This window comes from Falco biarmicus, chromosome 3 (assembly GCF_023638135.1).
Source record: "Falco biarmicus isolate bFalBia1 chromosome 3, bFalBia1.pri, whole genome shotgun sequence".
In the NCBI taxonomy this organism is placed as follows: domain Eukaryota; kingdom Metazoa; phylum Chordata; class Aves; order Falconiformes; family Falconidae; genus Falco; species Falco biarmicus.
Genome location: NC_079290.1, coordinates 105116835 through 105137709, shown reverse-complemented (window position 1 = coordinate 105137709; position 20875 = coordinate 105116835). Strand labels below are relative to the sequence as shown.

At 44.3% G+C, this 20875-nt stretch overlaps 1 protein-coding gene across 12 annotated transcripts; it reads left to right on the top strand.

Moving 5' to 3' along the window:
- The first annotated feature begins 1328 nt into the window (after positions 1 to 1328).
- On the top strand, positions 1329 to 14761 carry TNFRSF18 (TNF receptor superfamily member 18). 12 transcript variants are annotated; one of them, XM_056332978.1, is made up of 11 exons: positions 1416 to 1568; positions 3909 to 3971; positions 4432 to 4620; positions 4980 to 5300; positions 5381 to 5446; positions 8423 to 8721; positions 10987 to 11121; positions 11616 to 11703; positions 12201 to 12289; positions 13237 to 13377; positions 13604 to 14761. In XM_056332978.1, the coding sequence occupies exons 5-11, from the start codon at positions 5412 to 5414 to the stop codon at positions 13777 to 13779; spliced, it is 963 nt and encodes a 320-aa protein (XP_056188953.1). In that variant the 5' UTR covers positions 1416 to 1568; positions 3909 to 3971; positions 4432 to 4620; positions 4980 to 5300; positions 5381 to 5411; the 3' UTR covers positions 13780 to 14761. The 12 variants fall into 12 exon arrangements, with proteins under 12 accessions (XP_056188955.1, XP_056188953.1, XP_056188943.1 ...); XM_056332979.1 differs by adding an exon at positions 5599 to 7620 and having other exon boundaries at positions 1417 to 1568; positions 4980 to 5446; XM_056332972.1 differs by adding an exon at positions 3002 to 3092 and having other exon boundaries at positions 1452 to 1568; positions 4980 to 5446.
- Positions 14762 to 20875: the final 6114 nt, after the last annotated feature.

The window sequence follows — 20875 nt, the reverse complement described above, 5'->3', positions numbered from 1 at the left end:
GACACTTGGAGTTTTTCTGCTGATGAACGATACTTTTGTGATGGTTCAGGGAAGAGTAACTCCTTAGCTGTTCTCTGTTGATAAGAAGCAAGACCTGAACTCCTAACACAGTGCCTACTGGCCAGGCCTTCAAGGGTTGCATTTGAGCAAAGACGTGCAAAGATCACGTAGCAGTGCTCTGACCATTCATCTGGATGATCACCTTGTGCCTGCGTGCTGTCAGTGCAACCTGCATTCAGAACTGAGCAAGTGTTGTTGATTCGGTCTCTGTGCAGTTAAAGTACCTGGTTCTTTGCCTGTACGCTGTATGAGATGAACTTTACTTCTGTAATGTTTTTCCACAAGTTAATCGGGCTGCAGTTTTGGAAAGCATTCAAATTTTAGGTAGCAGGTTCAAAATCTAAAGTCTCTGAGAGTAACCTGAAGCGTTATTGTGAGCAAATTTTGGTGTGATTTACATACCTCAGCTTAAAAGTTCAAGAAGAAGTAAACTTGAAAGTTATATAATACGGAAGTGTTTTTTACTTGAACTATTAACTCCTTAGTAGATAACTCATTAGAAATAAGTATTTTATTTACACAGTACCAAAGCATATGCCAAAATATGCAATAGGAAATGTATTCAAGAATACAACTGGTGTTTAGAAACATGTTTTTAAACATATGTTTTCTTATATGTTATACATATGGTGTACTTGGCAGTTATTTCCTATTTTGAAGAGCATATACAATGTATATAAACATTTGTATTATACACAAAGTGTGATAGTGTCTTTCTGAAATAAATTGTGGTAGCAGCTAGATGCACGTGCGTGATGTGTGTGACTGGAGAGTACAAATGAGCAAAAAGTTATTCAAAAGCAGGTTCTCCAAATGGTCAGCTCAGCGGGCGCTGAGTTTGCGTTCTGCCTTGCCCTGGCTTTCTGTGCGACTCGCGGAAGCTGTGTCGTGGTGTTCTCTGTAAATCTGGCCTGGCAGCAGTTCTGACCTGAGAGTTGCCAGGGCATTCGAGGTGATAAGGCTCAGCCCCTTCAAAAACATGGAGCCCCTGTCGTGGGTGTAGAGGTCTTCGCAAGTGTGCTGTGGCCTAGGTGCTGTCATCTTGCAGGGGGTTGGATGGCGAATCGCGACGGACGGAGCGGAGGAGCACGTTCCAGGGAACACCCAACGCGTTCTCAGAAACGACGCTTACCGAGTTCATAGGCCGTGCTCCAGCGGCAGCGCAGCAAGTGCCGCATTTCCATGTAACGGAGCAAGGCGCAGATAACTGGGGAGCTGTGCGGGGCTGCGGGCGGTACGGTGAGAACACAGCCCGCGGGAACCGAGGAGCTGCTGGCTGGACAGAAGTGCTGCTGTGGCAGCAGAGCTCCTCTGGTGTGGGCTCATCAGCTGTTTCCACGAATCTTACTTGTTTTCCGCCCTCTAGAGCAGCTGCACAGGAAGGTGCCGGGGTGCAGCGTGTTCTAGTGCTTTCCTTCAGCCCCCCATCAGGCTTCCTGCAGGTGAGGGCGCAGCTTCTCCCTGGCTGAGGAGAGAGCTGGTGCTGGCCCGGGAAGTGCATGGCAGAGGTAGGGTGCTGAGGGTGCTGAGGGCCGGTTGTGGTTGCTCGTCAGCATTTGGAAAATTGGAGACGCTGTGGCTGCTGGCTTCGGTGCTTGCGCCCGCCCAAAAGCCTGTCTGTGCTGGCAGGGCTGTGCAGAGCTGTGTCCAAGCACTGTGCCAAGACGTCCCATGCTATCAGAAGAGTTAAATCATAATAACATTTGATAGGAGTGGAGGCATTTATGGTCCGGTATTTTTTGGGGTGTTGGTAGATTGCCGGTTTAAACAAACTAATGTAGATATTTCACTCTGAATAGAGAAATAACAAATATTTTTAATTGCCGTCTTCAGTCTTGTCACTTTTCTGTGAAAAACTTGCTTAGATTTTTTGTTCCAGTCTTCCCTACCATGGCAGAAAGTAGTTTAAAAATAGGCAGAGAATCTTTAACAAATTGGCGCTGCCTTCTGCCCACGGTTGTCTTCCTACGTGTCAGAAATGAAACTTTCCCTCCTCAGAGGCAGGGGCCTGTGTCAAGAGCAAAGTCCCTGCTGTTCAGCCATTCCGGTTTCCCCTCGTCCAGGCGCTGGAGACGCTCAGGCTGCGCTGTGCGGCTTCATCTAAGCAAATGAAGATAAATAAAGGGCTGTACTGGAAACTTTTTCCGGCGTAATGCAGTAAACTGAGGTGTTGGTTCTTCTTGCAAACCAGTGCTAACTGGGTTTAGTGTGAACTGCATTGGCAGTCAGAGTACTTAGTTAAACCTATATGATTTGTAAATTAAATGCATCTTGGCTGCCATAGGGCCCTGATTCGGGAAGTTACTTAAGCAGACACCAAACTTTCTGTGTAACTGTTGTCACTAAAATTTGGCCTCTTGATTGTTTTAAGAACCGTCTATGAAACTGACTAATAATTCCCATAAGTTTGTGTTTATGGGTGAGAAATTTCACTTCAGCCGTGAGTTACAGGCCACACGGCCAGCCCCTTGCACTGGTTGTAATTAGCTGCAGGCAGAGGTTAGGTCTACAAAAAAACAGCAAGAAAACCAACCAAAACACTAATCCCTCTTGTCTTTGGGCTTTCTATTAAAACTTTTTCTCTCTTGCATGTGAGAACATCTATCACATAGGGCTGCCTGGAGTTTTAACAGGTCTGTGTGTTTAACATGGAAGTTTGTTTTGCTCACTGCTTTGCTGCATTCAGTTTTGGAGAAGGATTAAGACAAGAATAGATGGTGTTTGAGAGAGCTGTTGGGGAAAAATTGGGTAAATGAGCAGAGTTTTGCAGTTCTTGAATGCTCCTTTCAGACTGCAGGTTTGGCACTTAACATGTATTTCATGTTTCAGTAGTTATAATTAAAAAAGACCCAACACCAAAACCACAGATTCGTTAAGTTTATGCTTTTTATGTTCACTTCCTCCTTTTTTTTTTTTTCCCTCCCTGTGAATATATGACAAGTTTCTGCTGCTGTGGCTACGCCAGATCCTTTATCTCCTGCATTTTCTCTTCACCTTCTCCTGTGACTGAGAAGTGCATCAAAGTGATTCAGGTTTGCCATGAGACACTTGAGAAAGGTCACATCCGCTGATGCGCGCTGTGCCAGCTGCTGAGCTGGAAAGGAAGTACTCAGTGTGGTAGCGTTGGGAACTTGGGGGTTTTTGCCTCTGCCTGATTTGGTTTCCCTCTATAAATGTCAGTTAAGTTGCTACCTGGCCTCTGCACCGCTGGGATAGCGTGCAAGGAGTCACTGCTGTTGGCGACCAGGCTGTGTGGACAGCCCCGAGAGGTGACCAGGAGCCTCGTTCCGTTGGCTGAGGCAGTGGCTCTGGCGGGTGCGTGCCGCAGGGGCCTGGGCACTGCTGGAAGGAAGGACCCAGGGGTCTCCACAAAGCCCTAAATGTTTCGGGGTGAGAATTAAACTTGCCGCAGGAGCCCACGTGTGGCACTCTGTGGATCACCTGTGCTTCTGCCCCGTTGCCCCCTGTGCCCCCAGCCTCACCCGGGGCAGGTGTGCAGGGCAGCGGTTCTCCCTGTGTGCCAAAAGAGGGCAGGCACGCAAATACCCCAACGTCTGGAAACCCCTCGGGCAGCCAGTCCTAGTCACTGCAAAATCTCCAGGCTGAACCTGGAGGGCAGCAGAACTGAAAGGAATGCAACAGTTTTGACTTACAGTTTCAGGTTATTTGTCCTTAAGCTTTTTGGTTACCCCAGTCTTTGGACAGTACTGTGTGAGCTGTCACTGCTCGTGTGGTATCCTCCCGGGGAGTCGATGTCCCTGTGCCCCCTCTGCTGCCAGCCCCACCACGTCCTTGCTGCAGTGCTGACCTGACCCCCTGCGCTGACTGTTTCTCTGCACTTTTCGCAGCCCATTAAAACTGCTGTTCTACCACGGGTTCCCTGGTGTGGCAAGTCACTTCCCCTTGTGCAGGTAACATTTCTTACAGCTATCACGGCATAGTAAAGGGATCTTAAAGACCGACTGATAGTTGTTTCCCGAGAGCATAGACAAGTTCTGTATGACAGAATGAGAATCCTGTAGCTAGCAGTGGACTTTTCTACAGTGGGATGAAAGCAACTTAAAAGATGGAGCTTACAAGGCAATTTATACATTGGTCTAACAAATAGAAATAGTCATTCAGAAATTACGTAGATTTCATGTGAAGAACCTCTTCACTTGTAGAAGAACTTCATGGCTTCTGTGGTCACCCATTATGGGTAATCAGAAAAATCTCCATGTCAGGAAACCAGACACTCTCTGTAGTAACGATGCTCTTGATGACGTGAAGTCCAAGGAGTGTCATTAAAGGCACTGGACTTGCAAGAACTAACTATGTGGTTGAGAAGTGGTTGCAATCTTTTGTTTTCTTTTTCTTTGTTCTTTCCAAAAGGTTAGTCATTCGGACAGTTCAGAAAACTGGCGGCTCCAGTGGCCCCAGGCAAAAAGGAAACTGTAAAATGAGGCACCTGGCGATGTGTGGGACGTTCAGCTCATGGCTGGATATCCTTATGATGGGCAAAAGTAGGATTTGCAGCCAGTTCTGTAAATACTCTTAAGAACGTGTGCCCTGAGGAGAGAGGTAAGAGCTGCCACATTGGTGCGTTTCAGTTGGGTGGAGGAATCTACTGATTCTTCCTTCAGATCTCATCCCTGAGCACTCCTCCTCATGTTATATGTCCAGGTCATGGTAGCACAGGGGAGGAAGAAAGGATTAGGAGATCTGTAACATCTTTTCTTCTGTTCCATCACAGTGTGCATTTACGTCTCAGCCTTAATTTGCCCTGAGAGATGTACAGGTGTGGGCAGGCATGGCTGGAAGAGAGTCCTTCTGTGGAGGTCAGGGGAGGAAGCCAGCCATTGCCTTTGGGGTCTTTTGCCGTGTGTTTTTGTGCCTCCCTTCCTTCGCTGAAGGAAGGAGATGAAACTTGTCTTCCTCAGGTCTCCTGATAAATTGAGGCCCCGCACTCTGAACTGAGGTTTGTTTCTTGGACACAGTCATAAAACATTAAGATCTCTTCATTCAAGAATGGGAACTAGAGCCTGGCACACAAGAGACCCTTTGGTTCAAACACCGGCACAAGCCTTTGCAGAGTCTCTCTTCAAAGGGACAGTAGCAGCAGCATTTGGATGCTCCTTTTTAGTGGCAACTAAACTCTGAACCCTGAGGTGTTGCTGAACATCTCGGCCACCATCTGCTTCTCTATGCTTGTTCAAGACCCTGCTCTGCCTTCGTGTTTCATGCAAAGAAGGCACTTCATGGTATGTGTGCTCAGACAACCCCAAAGACCACATTGCTTCCAATGGCCTTTTAACTCTTGGGCTTATCATTTTGACCACAGGTCACATGAATCAAAAGGAGCTCTGCAGGCCATGGAACCTCTGCTTGTGTGTGAAAATAAAAGATGGTAAGGATTCCTGATTTCTGAAATGTCTTAATTAAATATTGTCTAGTTAATCCTGTAGCTGCTGCTGAATAAAACCACCATGCAGTCAGGTGGTGGTGAGGTGAGAACTGCTGCTTATAGATGAGTGAAATAGGCATTTGTTCTATCAATAGGTGCAGAGAGAGCTGGGAACCCTACTGGATCAGGCAGCAGCATGAAGCCTAGCAGTACTGACATACATCACATACAGAACTGAGTGAGAAAGGGATTGACAGGTGAAATGTCACTACTGTACATCAGAGACAGGCAAGCTTAGCTTTAGAAAACCCCCAAAGATTTTAAAGCCAGATAGTCAGGTTGTCTCTGAAAGGTCACTGCTGACTCTAGAGCTTTAGACTTGGCATGTACAGCTATTGTCTGTGATCTAACTGTAAATGTTCCATCATCTGGGTAGTATCTGTGCACGACTGTAATGCTTGAACAAGAATGAAAACATGTAGAGACCAATTCAGGAAAAAACAACATTCAAAAAAGATAGAAGGAAAGAAACTATTAGTTCCTGTTCTGATAAACACCAGGTATCAGATAACACATATGCTAACTGCCTGCCTGCCTGCCACCTTTGCCAGGCTTGGTGATCCCTTGTGTACCTCCTGCCAGTTGTCTCAATATGACCTTTGGAGGTCCCTTCTCTATTGCTGTGTTCATGATGCTCAGCAAAAGTCTGATTAATGTTTGTATTTGGTATTTAGGCAGTGCTAATTATTAATACCTGTCTTTGAGCTTGATGGGGAAAGGCTATTTCCTCCATCTGGAACATTTGCACTGTCCTTGTCTTTTCTGAGAGCCATGGTCTAGTCTATTGCTACTGCTGTACTTCTGAAGAATATGGAGGAGGTAAGGTCTGCAGAGCATGTTGCTGCAGCATTGAAGTGCTTTGCCTAATAACTTGTCTTTCAGTGTAAGACTGCAGAGTTCTGAAGAGGGTGAGAAAGTTTTGTATGCTGCTGAGTGCACCGTGTTTTCTGTCCAAGGGCAGCACCCTGACCAGTAGCTGTAAACCGTCCCTGTGCTGCCCACAGCATCATGGTTATGCTGATTGGAATTGCTGGTGAAAGGAATCCTGACTTGGGTGACTGAACCCAAGAACCGTGGTGTTCAGGACTCTCTATGGCCAGATCATAGAATCATAGAATAGTTTGGTTTGGAAGGGACCTCAAAGATCATCCGGTTCCAACCTCCTGCTCTGGGCAGGGACACCTTCCCCCAGCCCGGGCTGCTCCCAGCCCCTTCCAGCCAGACCTTGGGCACTGCCAGGGATGGGGCACCCACAGCTGCTCTGGGCAGCCTGGGCCAGTGCCTCACCACCCTCAGAGTGAAGAATTTATTCCTAATATCTAATCTAAATCGGTTCTATTTCGTCTTAAAACCATTACCCCTTGTTCTATCGCTACACATCCTCGTAAAAAGTCCTGGTAAGCTGGGCAGCAGCTGAGCTGGCCATGAGTCTCTGTTTCCACTGTAGCGTGAGTGGTGCAGGCTCTGAGAAGTGTGAGGAGCCGTGCTGTGTGGGAAGAGGAGGGGATCTCCTGTACAGCAGAAGTACAAAGTAAGAGGCTTTTATTTTCCGAACCATAACAGCTGGCCTTCTAGGGGCATTAATTATGTGGGAAAAACTGACAGCAGAGAGGTGTCTTTTGCCCACTTGCAGCTAGTTTGGATGTCATCTTTTAATAGAATGGGTTCACCGAGCACATTTAAGACTATGAGCAGCTTTGTGGCATATATTTTTAAAACCAGAAGGCTCTGTTGTGTACCAAACTAATCTGATTGCTTCCAGTCCATGACAGGAACACAAGCAGATCCCTGAACAGACCAAAGACTAAGTGAAGAGTGTGTTGACTGACCTACTCTTTGAGATCCATAGATTTATCTTCAGGAAGAAAGCATAGAACACACTGAAGGAAGAGCGATGATGTCTGGGAAGTTTATTCAGGCTTCTTTGGCTGTGTTTTAAACTAAGGAAGTAACAGGGCAAGTGTCAAATGCTGTAGGCATGGCGTTTTCTAGAGACAGGTCTTCTCACAGGTCTGACTCGCCCTTGCCTTGACCTGTTCGTCATCACAGGCAGCGTGGGAAAGAATCCCTTTAAAATTCCTTCTGCATCGGAATTCATCCGTTCAGTTGGGAATGAGGTCAGATTTTAAATACTGTCATCACTGTGCACACATAAAAGCAACCGCAAGCTACAGGGGTAGAAGTAAACCCTAGGGTATAGTGGAAGTAGAAGGGGAGGAGGGGGAAAGCAAGCTGTCTACGCATAAAGCAGAGATGGGTGTTTCCATACGTGTTTGTATAAGGCAACACATTTTGGAATTGAAACCCAGCAGCGGGTGATGATTACAGGCAACATGTCTGTGCCTATGTACAGTTTTGCTGAGCAGCTGTCTTGTTGTCTAAATCCCAAGGGTGGAGTGGTCAGTGGTCGGAGCAGCTGTATGTGTCTCTGAAGAGCCCATTGCAGCTATTTTCAGTTTTGGTCCCAGGGCTGATCTTGCAGCCTATGGGGAAGCCAGTATTTGTTTTCTTGGTTTCGTGGTATCCAGGAGTTACATTGGCTCTGGAAAATAATTCAAGAGTCCTCTGATCCAGAGTGAAGGAAGTTGAAAACAATTAACAGAATCAAAATGTCTGATGGATGGACTGACTATACATTGCAATCTGATAGTTAAATCCTTGCAAGTTTCTACATTCGTTAGGATATCTAAGTCAGAATAAAGTAGTCTGAGAGCACTGAATTTCACACACTAATTTGCATTGCATTAATTTTTAGTTGTATATCAACTTGCAAAACCCCTTGAAAATAAACTTATGTGATGCTACATCTTGCTTTTAACCTGCTGCTCTCTTAATGGAGTCACAGTTGTGCGGTTGCTTAGCCCTGCTTTTTTAAGAAACTAATGACGTAAAATAAAATCTTTTCCCCGCCCCCTAAAGGAACAGGAAGAGTGCAGCCACAAAAAGCACAGCGCCTTCCACAGCATCAGGGGAAAGAGTACTTTTGCAGGGAAGTCCTGATACAAGCCCCCTAGTGTGCTTTGGGGGTTGTATAGCTCAAGACATGACTGAACAGACAAGTGAAGTCAGTCACATCAAGATCCGAGCTTGCTTGCTGCTGGTGGTGTGCCTATGGCAATGGACACAGCAAACTCTGGCAACACCATGCCAGGATGGTGAACTGAGAATAATCAATAAATATGAAAAGAAATGCTGCCCCAAATGTAGCTCAAGTAAAGGTAAGGGAATGATGTGCCTGTTGTCTTTCTGATTGTCAACATTGTTCTATGTCAACCAGGGTAACTGAGCATGGGGAACAGGCAGTGTGTGTGTGTGCGTGTATGTAAATGTATCTTGAGTAACTCTATATGCAAAACAAAGCAGCAAGGGCTTCCTTCCTGCCCCCTAAATTCATGATGTGCCTTAGCTATAAACTTCTGAGTAGACTGATGTTTCAGAATTGTTATGTGCTTACACTTGTTATCCTGTAGTGGGAAAGGGAAAGCAAAAGCTAAGTTTCTGTGGGTTGGTCTTGCTTGCAAGGAAAGAAAGCGTTTGCTTAACACTGATTCTGAGCCCTTGCTCCATTCAAACATGGTTTCAAACTTGGTCTGTGCCATTCAGGCCTCAGAGGAAATATGGGGCTTGATGCTCTCTGTAAGGCTGTCCTCCGCAATTTGTGGTCCTGAAGAGTGGGAAGCAATCCCACTTCAATCCCTCCATTCTGCTGACCTGTGCTTGGCCCACAAGTAGATGCACAGGCAAGGTCTCAGGTGATCATTAGTTTCAACAGCCTGGTCTAACCTGTGCCCTTGCCTGGTCTTGGGATGGTGGGGAGATGGTAATGGATTCTCACTTGCCTGTAATTTTAAGTCAAATTAAGGCATGAGAGGTAGAACAGGCTAGCCGCAGGACTTACTGGGTAACATTTCTGTGCTTCTTGGGCTTCAGCCCAAGAACAGGTGATTCTGAGGGCCTCTTCCATGGTCCCAGGAGCAATCATACTATTCTTCCTAATTTAGTATTGTCTGTGACAGTAGCCAGAGCTGAACAGCAAGGAATATGCAACTGTTTGTGTGACCTACAGCAAGGAACGCACCTTCCTTCCGTGCTTGTCCCAAAACAGAGTTGCTGGAAGACTTGTCTGGCTGGTGTGGTCGTGGTGGTGTCCCACAGGCTAGCAACAGCTTTAGCTGGGAAGTTACATCTTTCATGGGTGCCTAGATCGGAGTCAGCCTCCCATCTAATCGTAGCTTGAATATATCTGCCTCAACTGACAGCAAGGACACTGAGCTTCCTGTGGAAGGAGTGAGCAGGCACACGGGATTTGTGGGAATGAGCAATAGGTGAAGAGCTGTAGAGTCTTCAGTAGTGTGGAGATCCCAAGGTATTTCCCTTCCCACTGAGATAAAGTCATTTGGCGTGAGGTAGGAGAGTCATTGCTTAGTGGGATCAACTCCAGAATCACCCGCTGGTCATACACCGAAGGAAGCATCCCCAAGCTGCCAGTCTTCATTAAGCTTTGAAGGCCAGTAAGAGGAGGCCAGTGGGCAGAGGAAGATGTGGGCAGTGCCCTGGTGGCCCTGTACGTTCCATCACCAACCTCAGGAAATAATCTTTGCTTGATCTTTGCTGCTCACTGTGGGTTTTTAAGCATGCTATCAAACTAGCCAGCATTTCCCTCTGTATTTTTTTTTCCTTTAAGGTTATACGGCTTCCTGGTTGAACAGCACTTTTCCTCTAACTGGTCTCCAACTGCCCGAAGGACTGCTTGATACTGTTTACTGATGGGATCAGTATATATGATCAATCCTTTGCTTTCATGAACCCAGGAGCCTGTCAGAATTAGAGGTGATATTTTTTGAGTGCAAGCAAAGTTCACAGCAGATTTCCTCTAGAAATAGAAGGACAGAGGGCAGGAAGGGTTGCTGGTTTTATGGCTTGGATTTAGACCCACTTCTGCCAGCAGTGTAGGAAGCAGCTGCTGTTGTTAGGAAAGGCATGGAAAAGGAGCTCTGGCTTCACTGGCCAAGGGTCTTTTGGGCATCCCTCGTCTAACTTGGCTGAGCCTAACTGAGAAGGGTGCTGGCAGTGTCTTGAGGGCTGACTGGGCGGCCTGTTAATGTGTAGTGCTTCCCTGGGACACTGGCAGTGCCCTCCTCACCCCACAATGTCTACATCTGCACAATGTAGTCAAGCAAACCTGCTGCCTTGCTTCTGTCTGCCACGACCTGCGCTGGTATTCCAGATAAGAGAGAGGGGTTACAGTGGTAAGTCATGCAGTGCTCAGATAACCATGGTGTAAAAATCTGAGTGGTGCTGAATTTGAGTACTCTAAACTTTATCCAGTATGCATGGGAGTGATATCTTGCTGGTGTCCATTTTTTCCACCACAGTACAGTAAGGAACCTGTAATTTCACCTGTATCAGCCAGTAAGACAAATGGTTAAGTTGTTTTCCGTCCTCCATGACAAAGGCAAGTCTAACTTCTTCCTTTTTGGCAGGAGACAACAGCATATGCCAAAATATTGAGGACCATGACTGCAGATGTCGTCAGGGATACAGCTGTATCGATAACACATGTCTCTACTGCAAAAAGCTTCCTGAATGCGCAGAGGGCGAGGAGCTGGTTAAGCTCGGTAACTAAAGAAACGCCAGTGGCGCTAAACAGGGCTCAGTATAAGTGGCTGGCTGAGCAGCAATTTCCATCACTTGCTACAACCTACTTTTGGGAAGGCTCATGATGCAGAGAGAAATGGCTTTTATACTGTCATCTCTGTGACTAAAACTCTTCCCTTCCTAAATTCTGAGACTTTCACTTTTATGCTTAGACTTTCGATATTACTTTTCTTCCAAGCTGCTAGAACTGTCAGTGGAAGACTTTTATTCTGTGTTGCCTCTTAACTTCAAACCCTCTGCTGTCAGATCAGACTGTTCCGTACCTCTTCTGTAAGGGGTTTTCCCATACATTTCCCAAAACGCGAGGGTGGCAAGAACTGCTCATGTATTTCTCCAGGGGGGTGATTCATAATGCAGAAAGAGTGTAGAGGGAATGCATCGTGCTCTAATCTGTTGTATCCACATCTTTCAGTAAAGGCACTGACTGATAATATCATGTTCTCTTTTCTTGTAGGCATTTTAGACTTCACATTCAAATGTAAACCATGTGAGATAGGAACCTATTCCAATGTTAAGAATGGCTGGTGCCGTAACTGGACTGAGTATGTATTTATTGATACTTTTCTTCTTTGGAAATATGTGTGATAAAATTCTCAAATGATTAGTACTTAAATTAGAAAATAAAATTGATTCAAAGACAAGATCACCAATGAGATTAAATGAAGAGGTTTTTTAAATTCAGCACTAGATGATATTTCTTCCTCCTCTGGCTTTATAAATACTAAAAGCGGCACTTAAGACGAACTGCTGTGTGTTCAACTTCCTTCCAAGTTCAGCTCAAACTGATGCAAAATAATTCCAAATATGAACATCACTTGAAACAAAGAAACTAAAAAAATTGTGCACATAAACAGTTGTGATGTGTGTTATCTTGTTCGGGAACAGCCATAACTTTACATGCACTGCTATAAAAAGGGGAAAAAAAGGAATCAGGTTGTGGGAGGAGTGGAGGAAAGGAAGAAAGGGAGCCAAGAGAGGCTGGAGACGAATGAAGGGAAAGGCAGGGACCTTCTAAATGTGACTTTTATTCTTCTTTTAGTTGTGAAAGTTCTGGATTTCTAACAATCAAGCAAGGCAACAGTACACATAATGCAATATGTGGTTTCCCTGCTAAAGATCTGGAGCAAGGTACCTTCTCACAATGATTTGTTTCTTTTCTCTACGCTTCTTGGTGACTTGCTGCATAGTTATCACCCAGAGCTTGCTATCATGAAAATTTGCTTTGAAAATTACTGTTGTGTTTCTTGCAATATTAATATATGTAGAATTGTTGACTGGGGCAAAGATTCCACCATTAAAGCACTGTCACTAATGAAGAAAATGAATAGAGCATGCTTATTTGGCAAATTACGAGTTTTCCATTGAACTGCTCTTGCTGTTTTGCTAGATTTTCTTAGGAAGGCAATAACTTAGTTAGTCATCCAGTTCCCTTGCAAGTATTGGTTGAGTCAACACCCATAACTGAAATCTCACATCCTATCATAGATCAAATTATATAGGAATAAATGGGTACAGGCTTTGCAGGTACTGAGTAGCTTGAAAACAGCAAGCTGCACTGCTCCTGCTTTCCCCCCCCACCCTTGTCCCTGCGATGTGTTGGTGCCTTTCAGGTCTGGGCCCTTCATTCAGAGAAATTACTAGTTCTGCTGAGACAAATTGCTGAAAGGTGCTACTTTCAACTTTCATGAGGCAGACACAAGTGTGAAAACTTGGCATGCTGTAGTGCTAATCAGGGAAACATCGAAACCAAATGCCCCAAAAAAAGCAAAAGCCAAAACAGAGCAGATAGAACAAGTGACAGCTGCAAGAGAGACAGGCGCTGAACAACGAAGGGATCAGGCATGTGGGTTTTTAGCATGAATGTTTCTTACCGCAGACAGTGACCTACTGCACCCTTGACTTGGAGCTTCTCCGTTTTATTGTTAATACCTGCAGTGTTTGGTTTTTTCCTTGTAAAATTGTTTTCAACAGAAAGAGGAAATGAATTTCTAAATTTCCTTGGAAGAACTGCCTTCCCTTTAACAATAGGCTAGGCACATGATTTCTTAATCTTTATTAAATATATTTAATTGCAGCTCCTGTTACAACTGACTCTCTCTATACCACCATCCTGGCTATCCTTACCGCAGTGGCTGTATTTGTTCTCATCTTGCTGACCTTCTTCTTGCATTTCTGCATATGGTCACTGAAGAAAGAAAAATACCACATGGCTGACGGTAAGTGCACCTTTGTGGACTTCTGTGCAGCTTTTCAGTGGTGAGCAGTGTGTCCATTGATTCAGAGTCAGAATGGAATAAATTAAGTTGAATAAATTGAGTCAGTATGGATTTACTCTGTGATTTTGGGCACGTGAGTTAGTTTCTTTGTCCTTTCCTCAGAGAGAGGCTGTGTTGGTAAAGGTAATGGGCAGCTGACATGTGTGAAGACCTTTTGTATGTGCAGTGCTTTTGCTTATTCTCACTGCAGATCTGGAACATAACTTCCCTAGGCTGCCGGGGGCTCCAGAACTGTCACACCTTGGAGAAGAGACTTACAGCTGCCAGTTTCCAGAAGAAGAACACGGAGACAAAACACCAGAAGAAAAGCCTTGCTACTCCCACCCTCAGAGCCAACAATGAAAACAGATAAATTGCAATGTGCTGTCAGAGCTGGGGAGCTGAGCTCAGCTTTTCAAAAAAAACCAGAAGGGAGGGGCTGGATGCATAAAGCATCGTTACAGACGTAGCAACAAGGGATGGGTTTGGGGGGAGTTTCGCTTTGTTTCTTCTCAACAAACTTAACATTTAGAAAAAGAAAATGTACCAAGTCTGGCTGACATTTGGTTCAGCTGTCTGGCACTATTGCAAGTTTCCTGACCTTTTTTTCCTCTCTCTCTCTCTTTTTTTTTCTCACTGATGCTCTTTTCAACTGTGTTTGGGACCAGGGACCCTTCCTGTCATTATTCCCCTCTGCATCTGCTGCACGTCTCTGTGGTGAAGGATGGCATCCCACTGTCATCCTTTTGGTGCATGGGAAAGGCAGAGGTACCGGTAGGGCTCTCACAGCTTCCACAAGCTATCGTGTTCCCAGGATGTGTCCTCACGCTCATTAAGGGGATGAGGCATTGTGCCTAGCCACCCTACCTGCTGCTGAGCAGACAGGACTTCTCACTCCTGCCAAATTGCCCTCTTTGTGGCACAGCAAAGGGCCAGGGCTCTCCATCATTCATACCCTCCTCTCCAGTCCCAACAGAAGGTGTTGGTTAGGCCGGTCTCAGTGCACAGAGGTGCCGGTGTGGGTGCCACCGGCCCATCATTTGTGCTTGCAAACGTGTTTCTGTGCATGTTCTGTGACCCTTTCATCCCCTCCAGGGAAACCAGGGGAAGAAGGGAGTAACATCTCTCTCCTTCTCTTCTGTAACTCAGCAATCCTTGGTACCTGGAGTACTAGAATACAAGAGGGAGACTTCTGAAAGGCTCAGATGTGGATCATGCTGCCAAGAGAAAATCCTTGGGTTTTGTGCTTTCTTCTCACCTGGTTTATATGGCAGAAAAAGATAGTAGAAAGCAGAGAAAAGCCCTGCATTTGTTCTTGATGCTTTTTTCTCCACCCCAGAAGAAGGAGAGCATCTGCTGGTATATACCAGCATAGCTCCAGTGACTTGATCATCAGCTAAAAGATGTTGCCTTTACTGGAAATTGTACCATGGAGGACTTTTTTTAAATGTTAGATTAGTACTCCTCCAGTTTCATAGAGCTCTAACATGGCTAGAATTAATTGTTTTGCCTGAGTTTAAAGGGACAGGGGTTTAGCTGGAGCTGGTTGCTTGCTGTGAATTGACAGTGATTTCAAATATGAACCTAGCTTGTGGCTTCAACTAGTTAAAACCTGAATGTCTTTTTAATGTAATTATTTTTGTGTTATGTGACTGCAATAATAGATTCAAGGCTCTGGATGCCTTCTGATGAAGGCTGCTTGGAGTAGGCTCTTTTATGACTGAATCAGCTCCAGGCAAAAATGAGTTTTGACTCAGTCTTCACATGAAAGGTTATAAATATCTCACATTACAGCAACTTCCTCATGATTTCTTACAGATAATGTAAACAGTACAGGACTTCTAAATTAAACCCTAACAGAATAATGACATTTCTGTTAATCACCTTACTAAATACTCAAAGGGGATTGATTATTCCAAGTCTGAATGACATGCTGTTTTCAGTAGGCCTCTGTGAAATTACAGTAGCTGTGGAGCAGAAGTTATTGCCTCCACAGATATGTGAACGGAGAACCCTGGGACGTGGAACAGGTTATTGCCTGGGTAAGCTACTCACATAGCCTCTGTGCGCCAGGGCTTGGCGAGACTGGACAACGATCTGCCTGCTCAGCTGGCCCAGAGGTGGCTTCATGACCTCTCTGGGCAATCCAGTCCAGTGACTGACTTCAGGTCAGAGAAGGAGAGAGATTTTGTTAGTTAACATTTATATTATCCATTATGATTATGAGAAAAAAACTTGGATTTTTCAGCATCTTTTAAAGCATTCATAAGCTATCATACCTCCTTGGTCTCTCTAGGCTCTTACCCAGCTTCACAGGTTGTGGTTTCTAGACCTCTTTCTCTCTCTCTAAGCTCTTTCCAGTTGGTCTTTCTTGAAGCCTTCTCGGGAGGAGGTCTTGGCAAGCTTGAACAGAGCTGAAGGATTAATGTTATGATTCATGGACATGGTTTTCTTGCTGAACATTTCTTCAGTGATTATGTCAAGAGGAGTTATCCTGTCTCTTCTGCCTTTCTTTGTGTGTGTGTGTGCGCGCGCGCGCACATTATAGAATCTTGTAACTGCGTGAAATAATTGTAAGGGGAAATGAAATGCAAACGGTTATCCTTGTTCACTGTAGTGTATTCCTCCATAGTGCTACTTTTAATCTTCTACCTTCTCTGTTGCTGTGTTTACTGCAACTGATATCCCTTTTCTTTAGCTTTCCCTTCATGCAGAAGGGGAGCAGTGATACTTCTCAACCCTAAAAAGATGTGAGACATAATTAGTACTTCCAATGTATTTTTGCCTTCTTTGATCCTCTTACTGTTAATTCTTGCGTTACTGATAATTTTCCCCATAGATATCGCTGTGTGAAATTCACTTTAAAAGAGAGTGTTTTCCTCCATTGCTTTGGGAAATGTGCAAATTCTTAATTGAGATGAACTGGAGATTCAGCCAAAGAAAGATAAAAGCATTGGATTGGATTAAATGTGAAAACTTTTAAAAAGTCTAAGACTGCCTCTGCCTTGTAAGCAGTTTCTCTGTAGGGTTTAATATAGTCATCAGTCTAAACGCTGGCTAATAAAGACACTTCTTACTGCTCCTTCTATGTTGGCCGTGTTTATTCTGGGCTCTGTATTGACCCTTCTTGTTTTTTTTTAATGTATTCGACAAGATTTCTGATTGTGACCTTTTAAAATAAACTTGAAAATTGAACAAAGTGCCTATGTGATGTAATTAAGCCAACTGGAAACGTAAGGTTTTATTCTTTAAGTCATCCTAGCCCAGTGTCCTGGAGTGCACTTTGTTTTCCTTTCCCAGTTCACTTCCCCTCTCTTATGGGACTCTGGCTATTTCAGCAACACACCCCCAAGCAAATTCTTCTGTCACCAGATTTTAGGGTGGTGCACTTGTGCTTTTTTCCGTTTCTAAGCAAGGGGCAAACCGATTCCTGGCTACTGGCTAAACCAGCTGCTTAGCCACCTGCTCCCAATGCAGCTGGATGCTGGGACTGACCGTTTTTTCCATTCCTGACAGAGAAGCAGCAACATTTTGGGCAAAAAAAAATAATTCAGCAGAGATTACTATTTGGGGAATGAAAGGTTTGAGCGTCTAGTGGAAGTCTGTGCCTCTGGCAACATGCAGCAGATCTTGGTGAGGTGTAGAAGACTTTCTGGGCTGTGGGTGTCGAATGGCCGCCGCCACTGCCAGTTAATACTGAAACACGATGAACAGAGCTGTGTTATTCACTGGAAATTTGCACAGTGGCCTTTTGGGTTTCTATGTGCCAACCTTCAAGACCAGTTCCACCTCCTGCTTACCTAACCACCTGACTTGACGGCTGCTTGTTGATGGGAAAAGCCACCGATTTCCTGACTTCTTAAAGCTCCAATTCAGAGGGAAAAACCCAAACTGTGAATCATTTAAGCCCTGGAGAATTTCTGTAAAAAAGCTGTTCTTTGCATCAAAGGAAATGAAAGCTATGGGCTGAGAACAGTGAGGTTGTAAGTAAACACTGGATTTAAGTTTCCATTCAGAAAGGACAACAGATTTATTTAATCAGTGTGCAATTACTGCAGTATTTGAATCGGGTCATGGCTGAATTTTCAGCTCAAATCCCAGACTTTATGGTGTTTTTCAAGGTCTGATTTGAATTTCGGTTTGATCTCTGTATATGGACTGTAGGTTAAAAAAGGCTTCTCCCGCAGATCATTTACATCCCATTCGATGTCTGTAACAATTTTATTTTTTGCATGAGTCTTATTTCAAAAGAGAAAATAAAACACCCCTAAAAAATATCCCAAGGTTTCTAGAGGCTGAGTGATCAAACACATTTAGAAATACAACGCTTCATTAATGTTATTGCCATGAGTAGTTAAATGTAGTAGTAGTAGTTAAACGATACATGGTGATATCTAAAAAACAAAGAAAAGATTCCTTCACTGTCCTAACAAAAAGGCAACTATGCAGGTTCGGAAATTACAACATCAAATGTTGGCTCGACTGAGGACACAGTAAGTCTTACATGATGTGTACTTGAAGCTTAAAAGGTATATTTCACATTTATGGAAAAAAATGCCATTTTTTGTGGGACAGTTGGTAACACTTAGTCCTTGTTTTATTAGGAGTTGTCCAGCACATATCTTAAACTTGTCTGTGGGTTCTATGAACTGGGGAAGCTCATTGTAAAAAAAGTTCTTGAGCTGCGTACCCGTGAGGGGTAAGTTTTAGGAGGCTACTAACACAACGTGTTTTAAAAAGCTGAGGTGGCTGAGCTGTGCCCGAGAGTCCCTTCCCTGCACCTGAAAGGGAGAGTGACTGGCTAGTGGGGGTTGAACCTGGCCTTCAGGGGAGAACCTCGGCTCACCGTGGGTCCTGCCACCCTCCAGTGAGCCCTGCCACCCTCCAGGGACCGAGCTCTGAAGTCAGAACCAAATTTAGCAGCTTTTCTCTGAGCAACGTCTATTATTTCCCTGATACCATTTAGCATGTTGTGCTTCTAATCTGGAGCAGTATTCCTAAATTTTTACTTTTAAAATGAAAAGGTAAGGTGGCAAAATTTTAGGGCAGGGAAAAGGCACCTAGCAGAGGAGAGGAGTTATGTTTCTGTCCTTGTTTTCATGCACCTTCTCCGAGAGTTTAATAGAAAAAATTCTTCGAGATCTACACTTGTTCTGGATTTTCTCTGGTTGTAAATGTTTAAGAAATGTCATGCTCTTAAAACAAAGTTTTAAGCTTTGTTTAAAATAATATTTGTTATTTAGAAGTGGCTTGCTGTTCATAATCAGATAAAGACCTTCCCACACAGTTTTAGGGAATGCAGGGCAGTGGTCAGGAGAGCAAGGCAATACCCTTTCCTACAGCCATTCACCCACACACGTGAACAGTGATCACAGGTATGTGGGGGCCCCATGAGCTCTGGGGATTTCTTCATTTTTTAGCTGCAAAAGAGTAACAGGGTAAGAGAAATGCCAGAGGTATAGAAACGGCTTTTCCCCTGCTACAGGTCTTGCTCAAACAGAAGGCAACTAAGGATATGAGCAGGCAGTGTTTTGTTCTGCTACCATGTCTGCTCATGTTCCCCGAAAATTACTTGTGTTCTAAAACTGAAGAAGGTAAACCAATATTTTCATGGGACTTCCTGTCCTTAATTTTTTTTTTTTTTTTGCCTCCTTTCCCAAGGAAAGGGAAGTTAAGCAACTGTGTGGTTACACAACTTTTTCCAAATAACTTTACAACTTACTGCCTAGTTTTAGCCCAACCTGGCAGAGCTGTTCAGTTCTTAAAAGCATCAGAAAGGTGGCTTATAATTTATGGTGCTTGTAGGCATATCTTTGTTAGTTTTCTTTTTTTTTTCTTCTAATATTGTTGAATTATTTTTTTTTCCAGTATAATCAGTTGCCTGTTCTCTTGATTGACATGTGGCCAGTGCAAGCCGCATAAAGGAAAACTTGGGACAGAACATAGGGCCACACAAAGCTCGTTCAGGTGACTTTGCAGTTGCACCATGGATGCTACCTGGGTGATTAAGCTACAGGTAACTAAGAACTTCTGTTTGAAATTCAGTGCTTGGTTGGTTTGGTTTGTGGCAATGCTTCCTTTTCAGTGCTACATATGTAGGGTCAGTGAAAAAATTCCTAAGGTGTTCACAATCCAAATAAGTATTTTGAAATCATCAAAATGAATAGATTTGATTCAGCCTGGAGGTTTTTGGGTTGTTCTTCCTGGAGGGTAGAAGACAGCAATTTGAGTATTTGGGAAATGATTTTTGGTTTATGAAAACTTCCAGGATTAATATTTCTTCTTGATTTGCACAAGGAAGAAAAGCTATAGAAAAGGGACTATTCACCATCAAGAACTGCAGCGTGTCTGCCATTTCAAAGGAAGACAATGGCTCTTCGAACTGATACTTACCTGAATGCTGTTTTCTACACATCGTTTAGGTTCAGGTAAAAGAGTTTTATTTGTAGTATTCACACAGTATTTTACAATGTTTCTTTTTCTGATAAGAATGAAGTAATAAATATGGTTAAGAAAATCGAGAAAGATTTCTGCTTGAAGCATATGTGTACAGCTGAGGTCAGAATCACAAGATCCTGCATTGGTTGCAATGGCCCATTCAAAACCACAGCCCGTGGAGCACAGTTTGTGCGCAGATCCTTGTTCACCTCTCGGTCTGAAAGAAACTTGGCTTCCAATTTCCAGTCCAGTCTTACTCGTTCTTGTATCTTCGTTACTTTTTATTGGGATTGGATTCAAAATATCTTCTTCTTGTCACTGGATGCTACTGTCACCTAGTGATGCTGCTGGGGTCTCTCCGGGATGGTTGGTGGTAGCTGGAGAGCCAGAGGATCAAGGATTTTCTCTGGCTGGAACATATTTTCAGCACATGAATATTCTAGCTCTGCCAAGAATTTCCACACTGGATAAACAAACATAGCCATGCTGGACTATAGAATAGCCATATCATCCATGAGTGCGCTGAGCCCGACATCTCCCCTGCTTTCAGCACAGCCACTGCTAATTCACCTTTCTCTCTCCTGAGCCCAGGCAGGGTTATCCACTGTGCAGGGTGTGCTACATCTGCTGGCCAGCAAAAAATGGTGAGACTGCAAACTAGAACCTAGATAAGGTGGCATTTTGAAGGACCTGCTTGGTATTAACTCCTGTTTACATGGCTGTAACTTCCAGGGAACCAGGTCATAAGGTAGTAGTGAGATCCAACTGTTTTGGGATGCAGAGTGGCATGATGTGCCTGTCTAGCTTCATCAAGCAGAGTCCCATGCCCTGCTTCCTCCCCTCAGCAGTTCTACTTATTTCAGTATGTCATTTACACCGAAATCAGTGCGGGCTGAGCGCTTAGGTATCAGTCTTTCACTCCTAGAGTAGGTAGGTGTTTTGCCAAAGAGGACCCAAATTCAACCCCTTCTGACAGAGCATTTTTCTTTTTTTGAATACCCACTGATACTTCACTGGCCAA

Excerpts from the sequence above, each read along its gene's own strand:
- TNFRSF18 (XM_056332970.1), top strand. The coding sequence starts at position 5,244 with ATGCTTGTTCAAGACCCTGCTCTGCCTTCGTGTTTCATGCAAAGAAGG. Across the intron at positions 5,447-8,422 it reads GTGTGTGAAAATAAAAGATG|GAACAGGAAGAGTGCAGCCA; the intron begins GTAAGGATTCCT and ends CGCCCCCTAAAG. Across the intron at positions 12,290-13,236 it reads TGCTAAAGATCTGGAGCAAG|CTCCTGTTACAACTGACTCT; the intron begins GTACCTTCTCAC and ends ATTTAATTGCAG.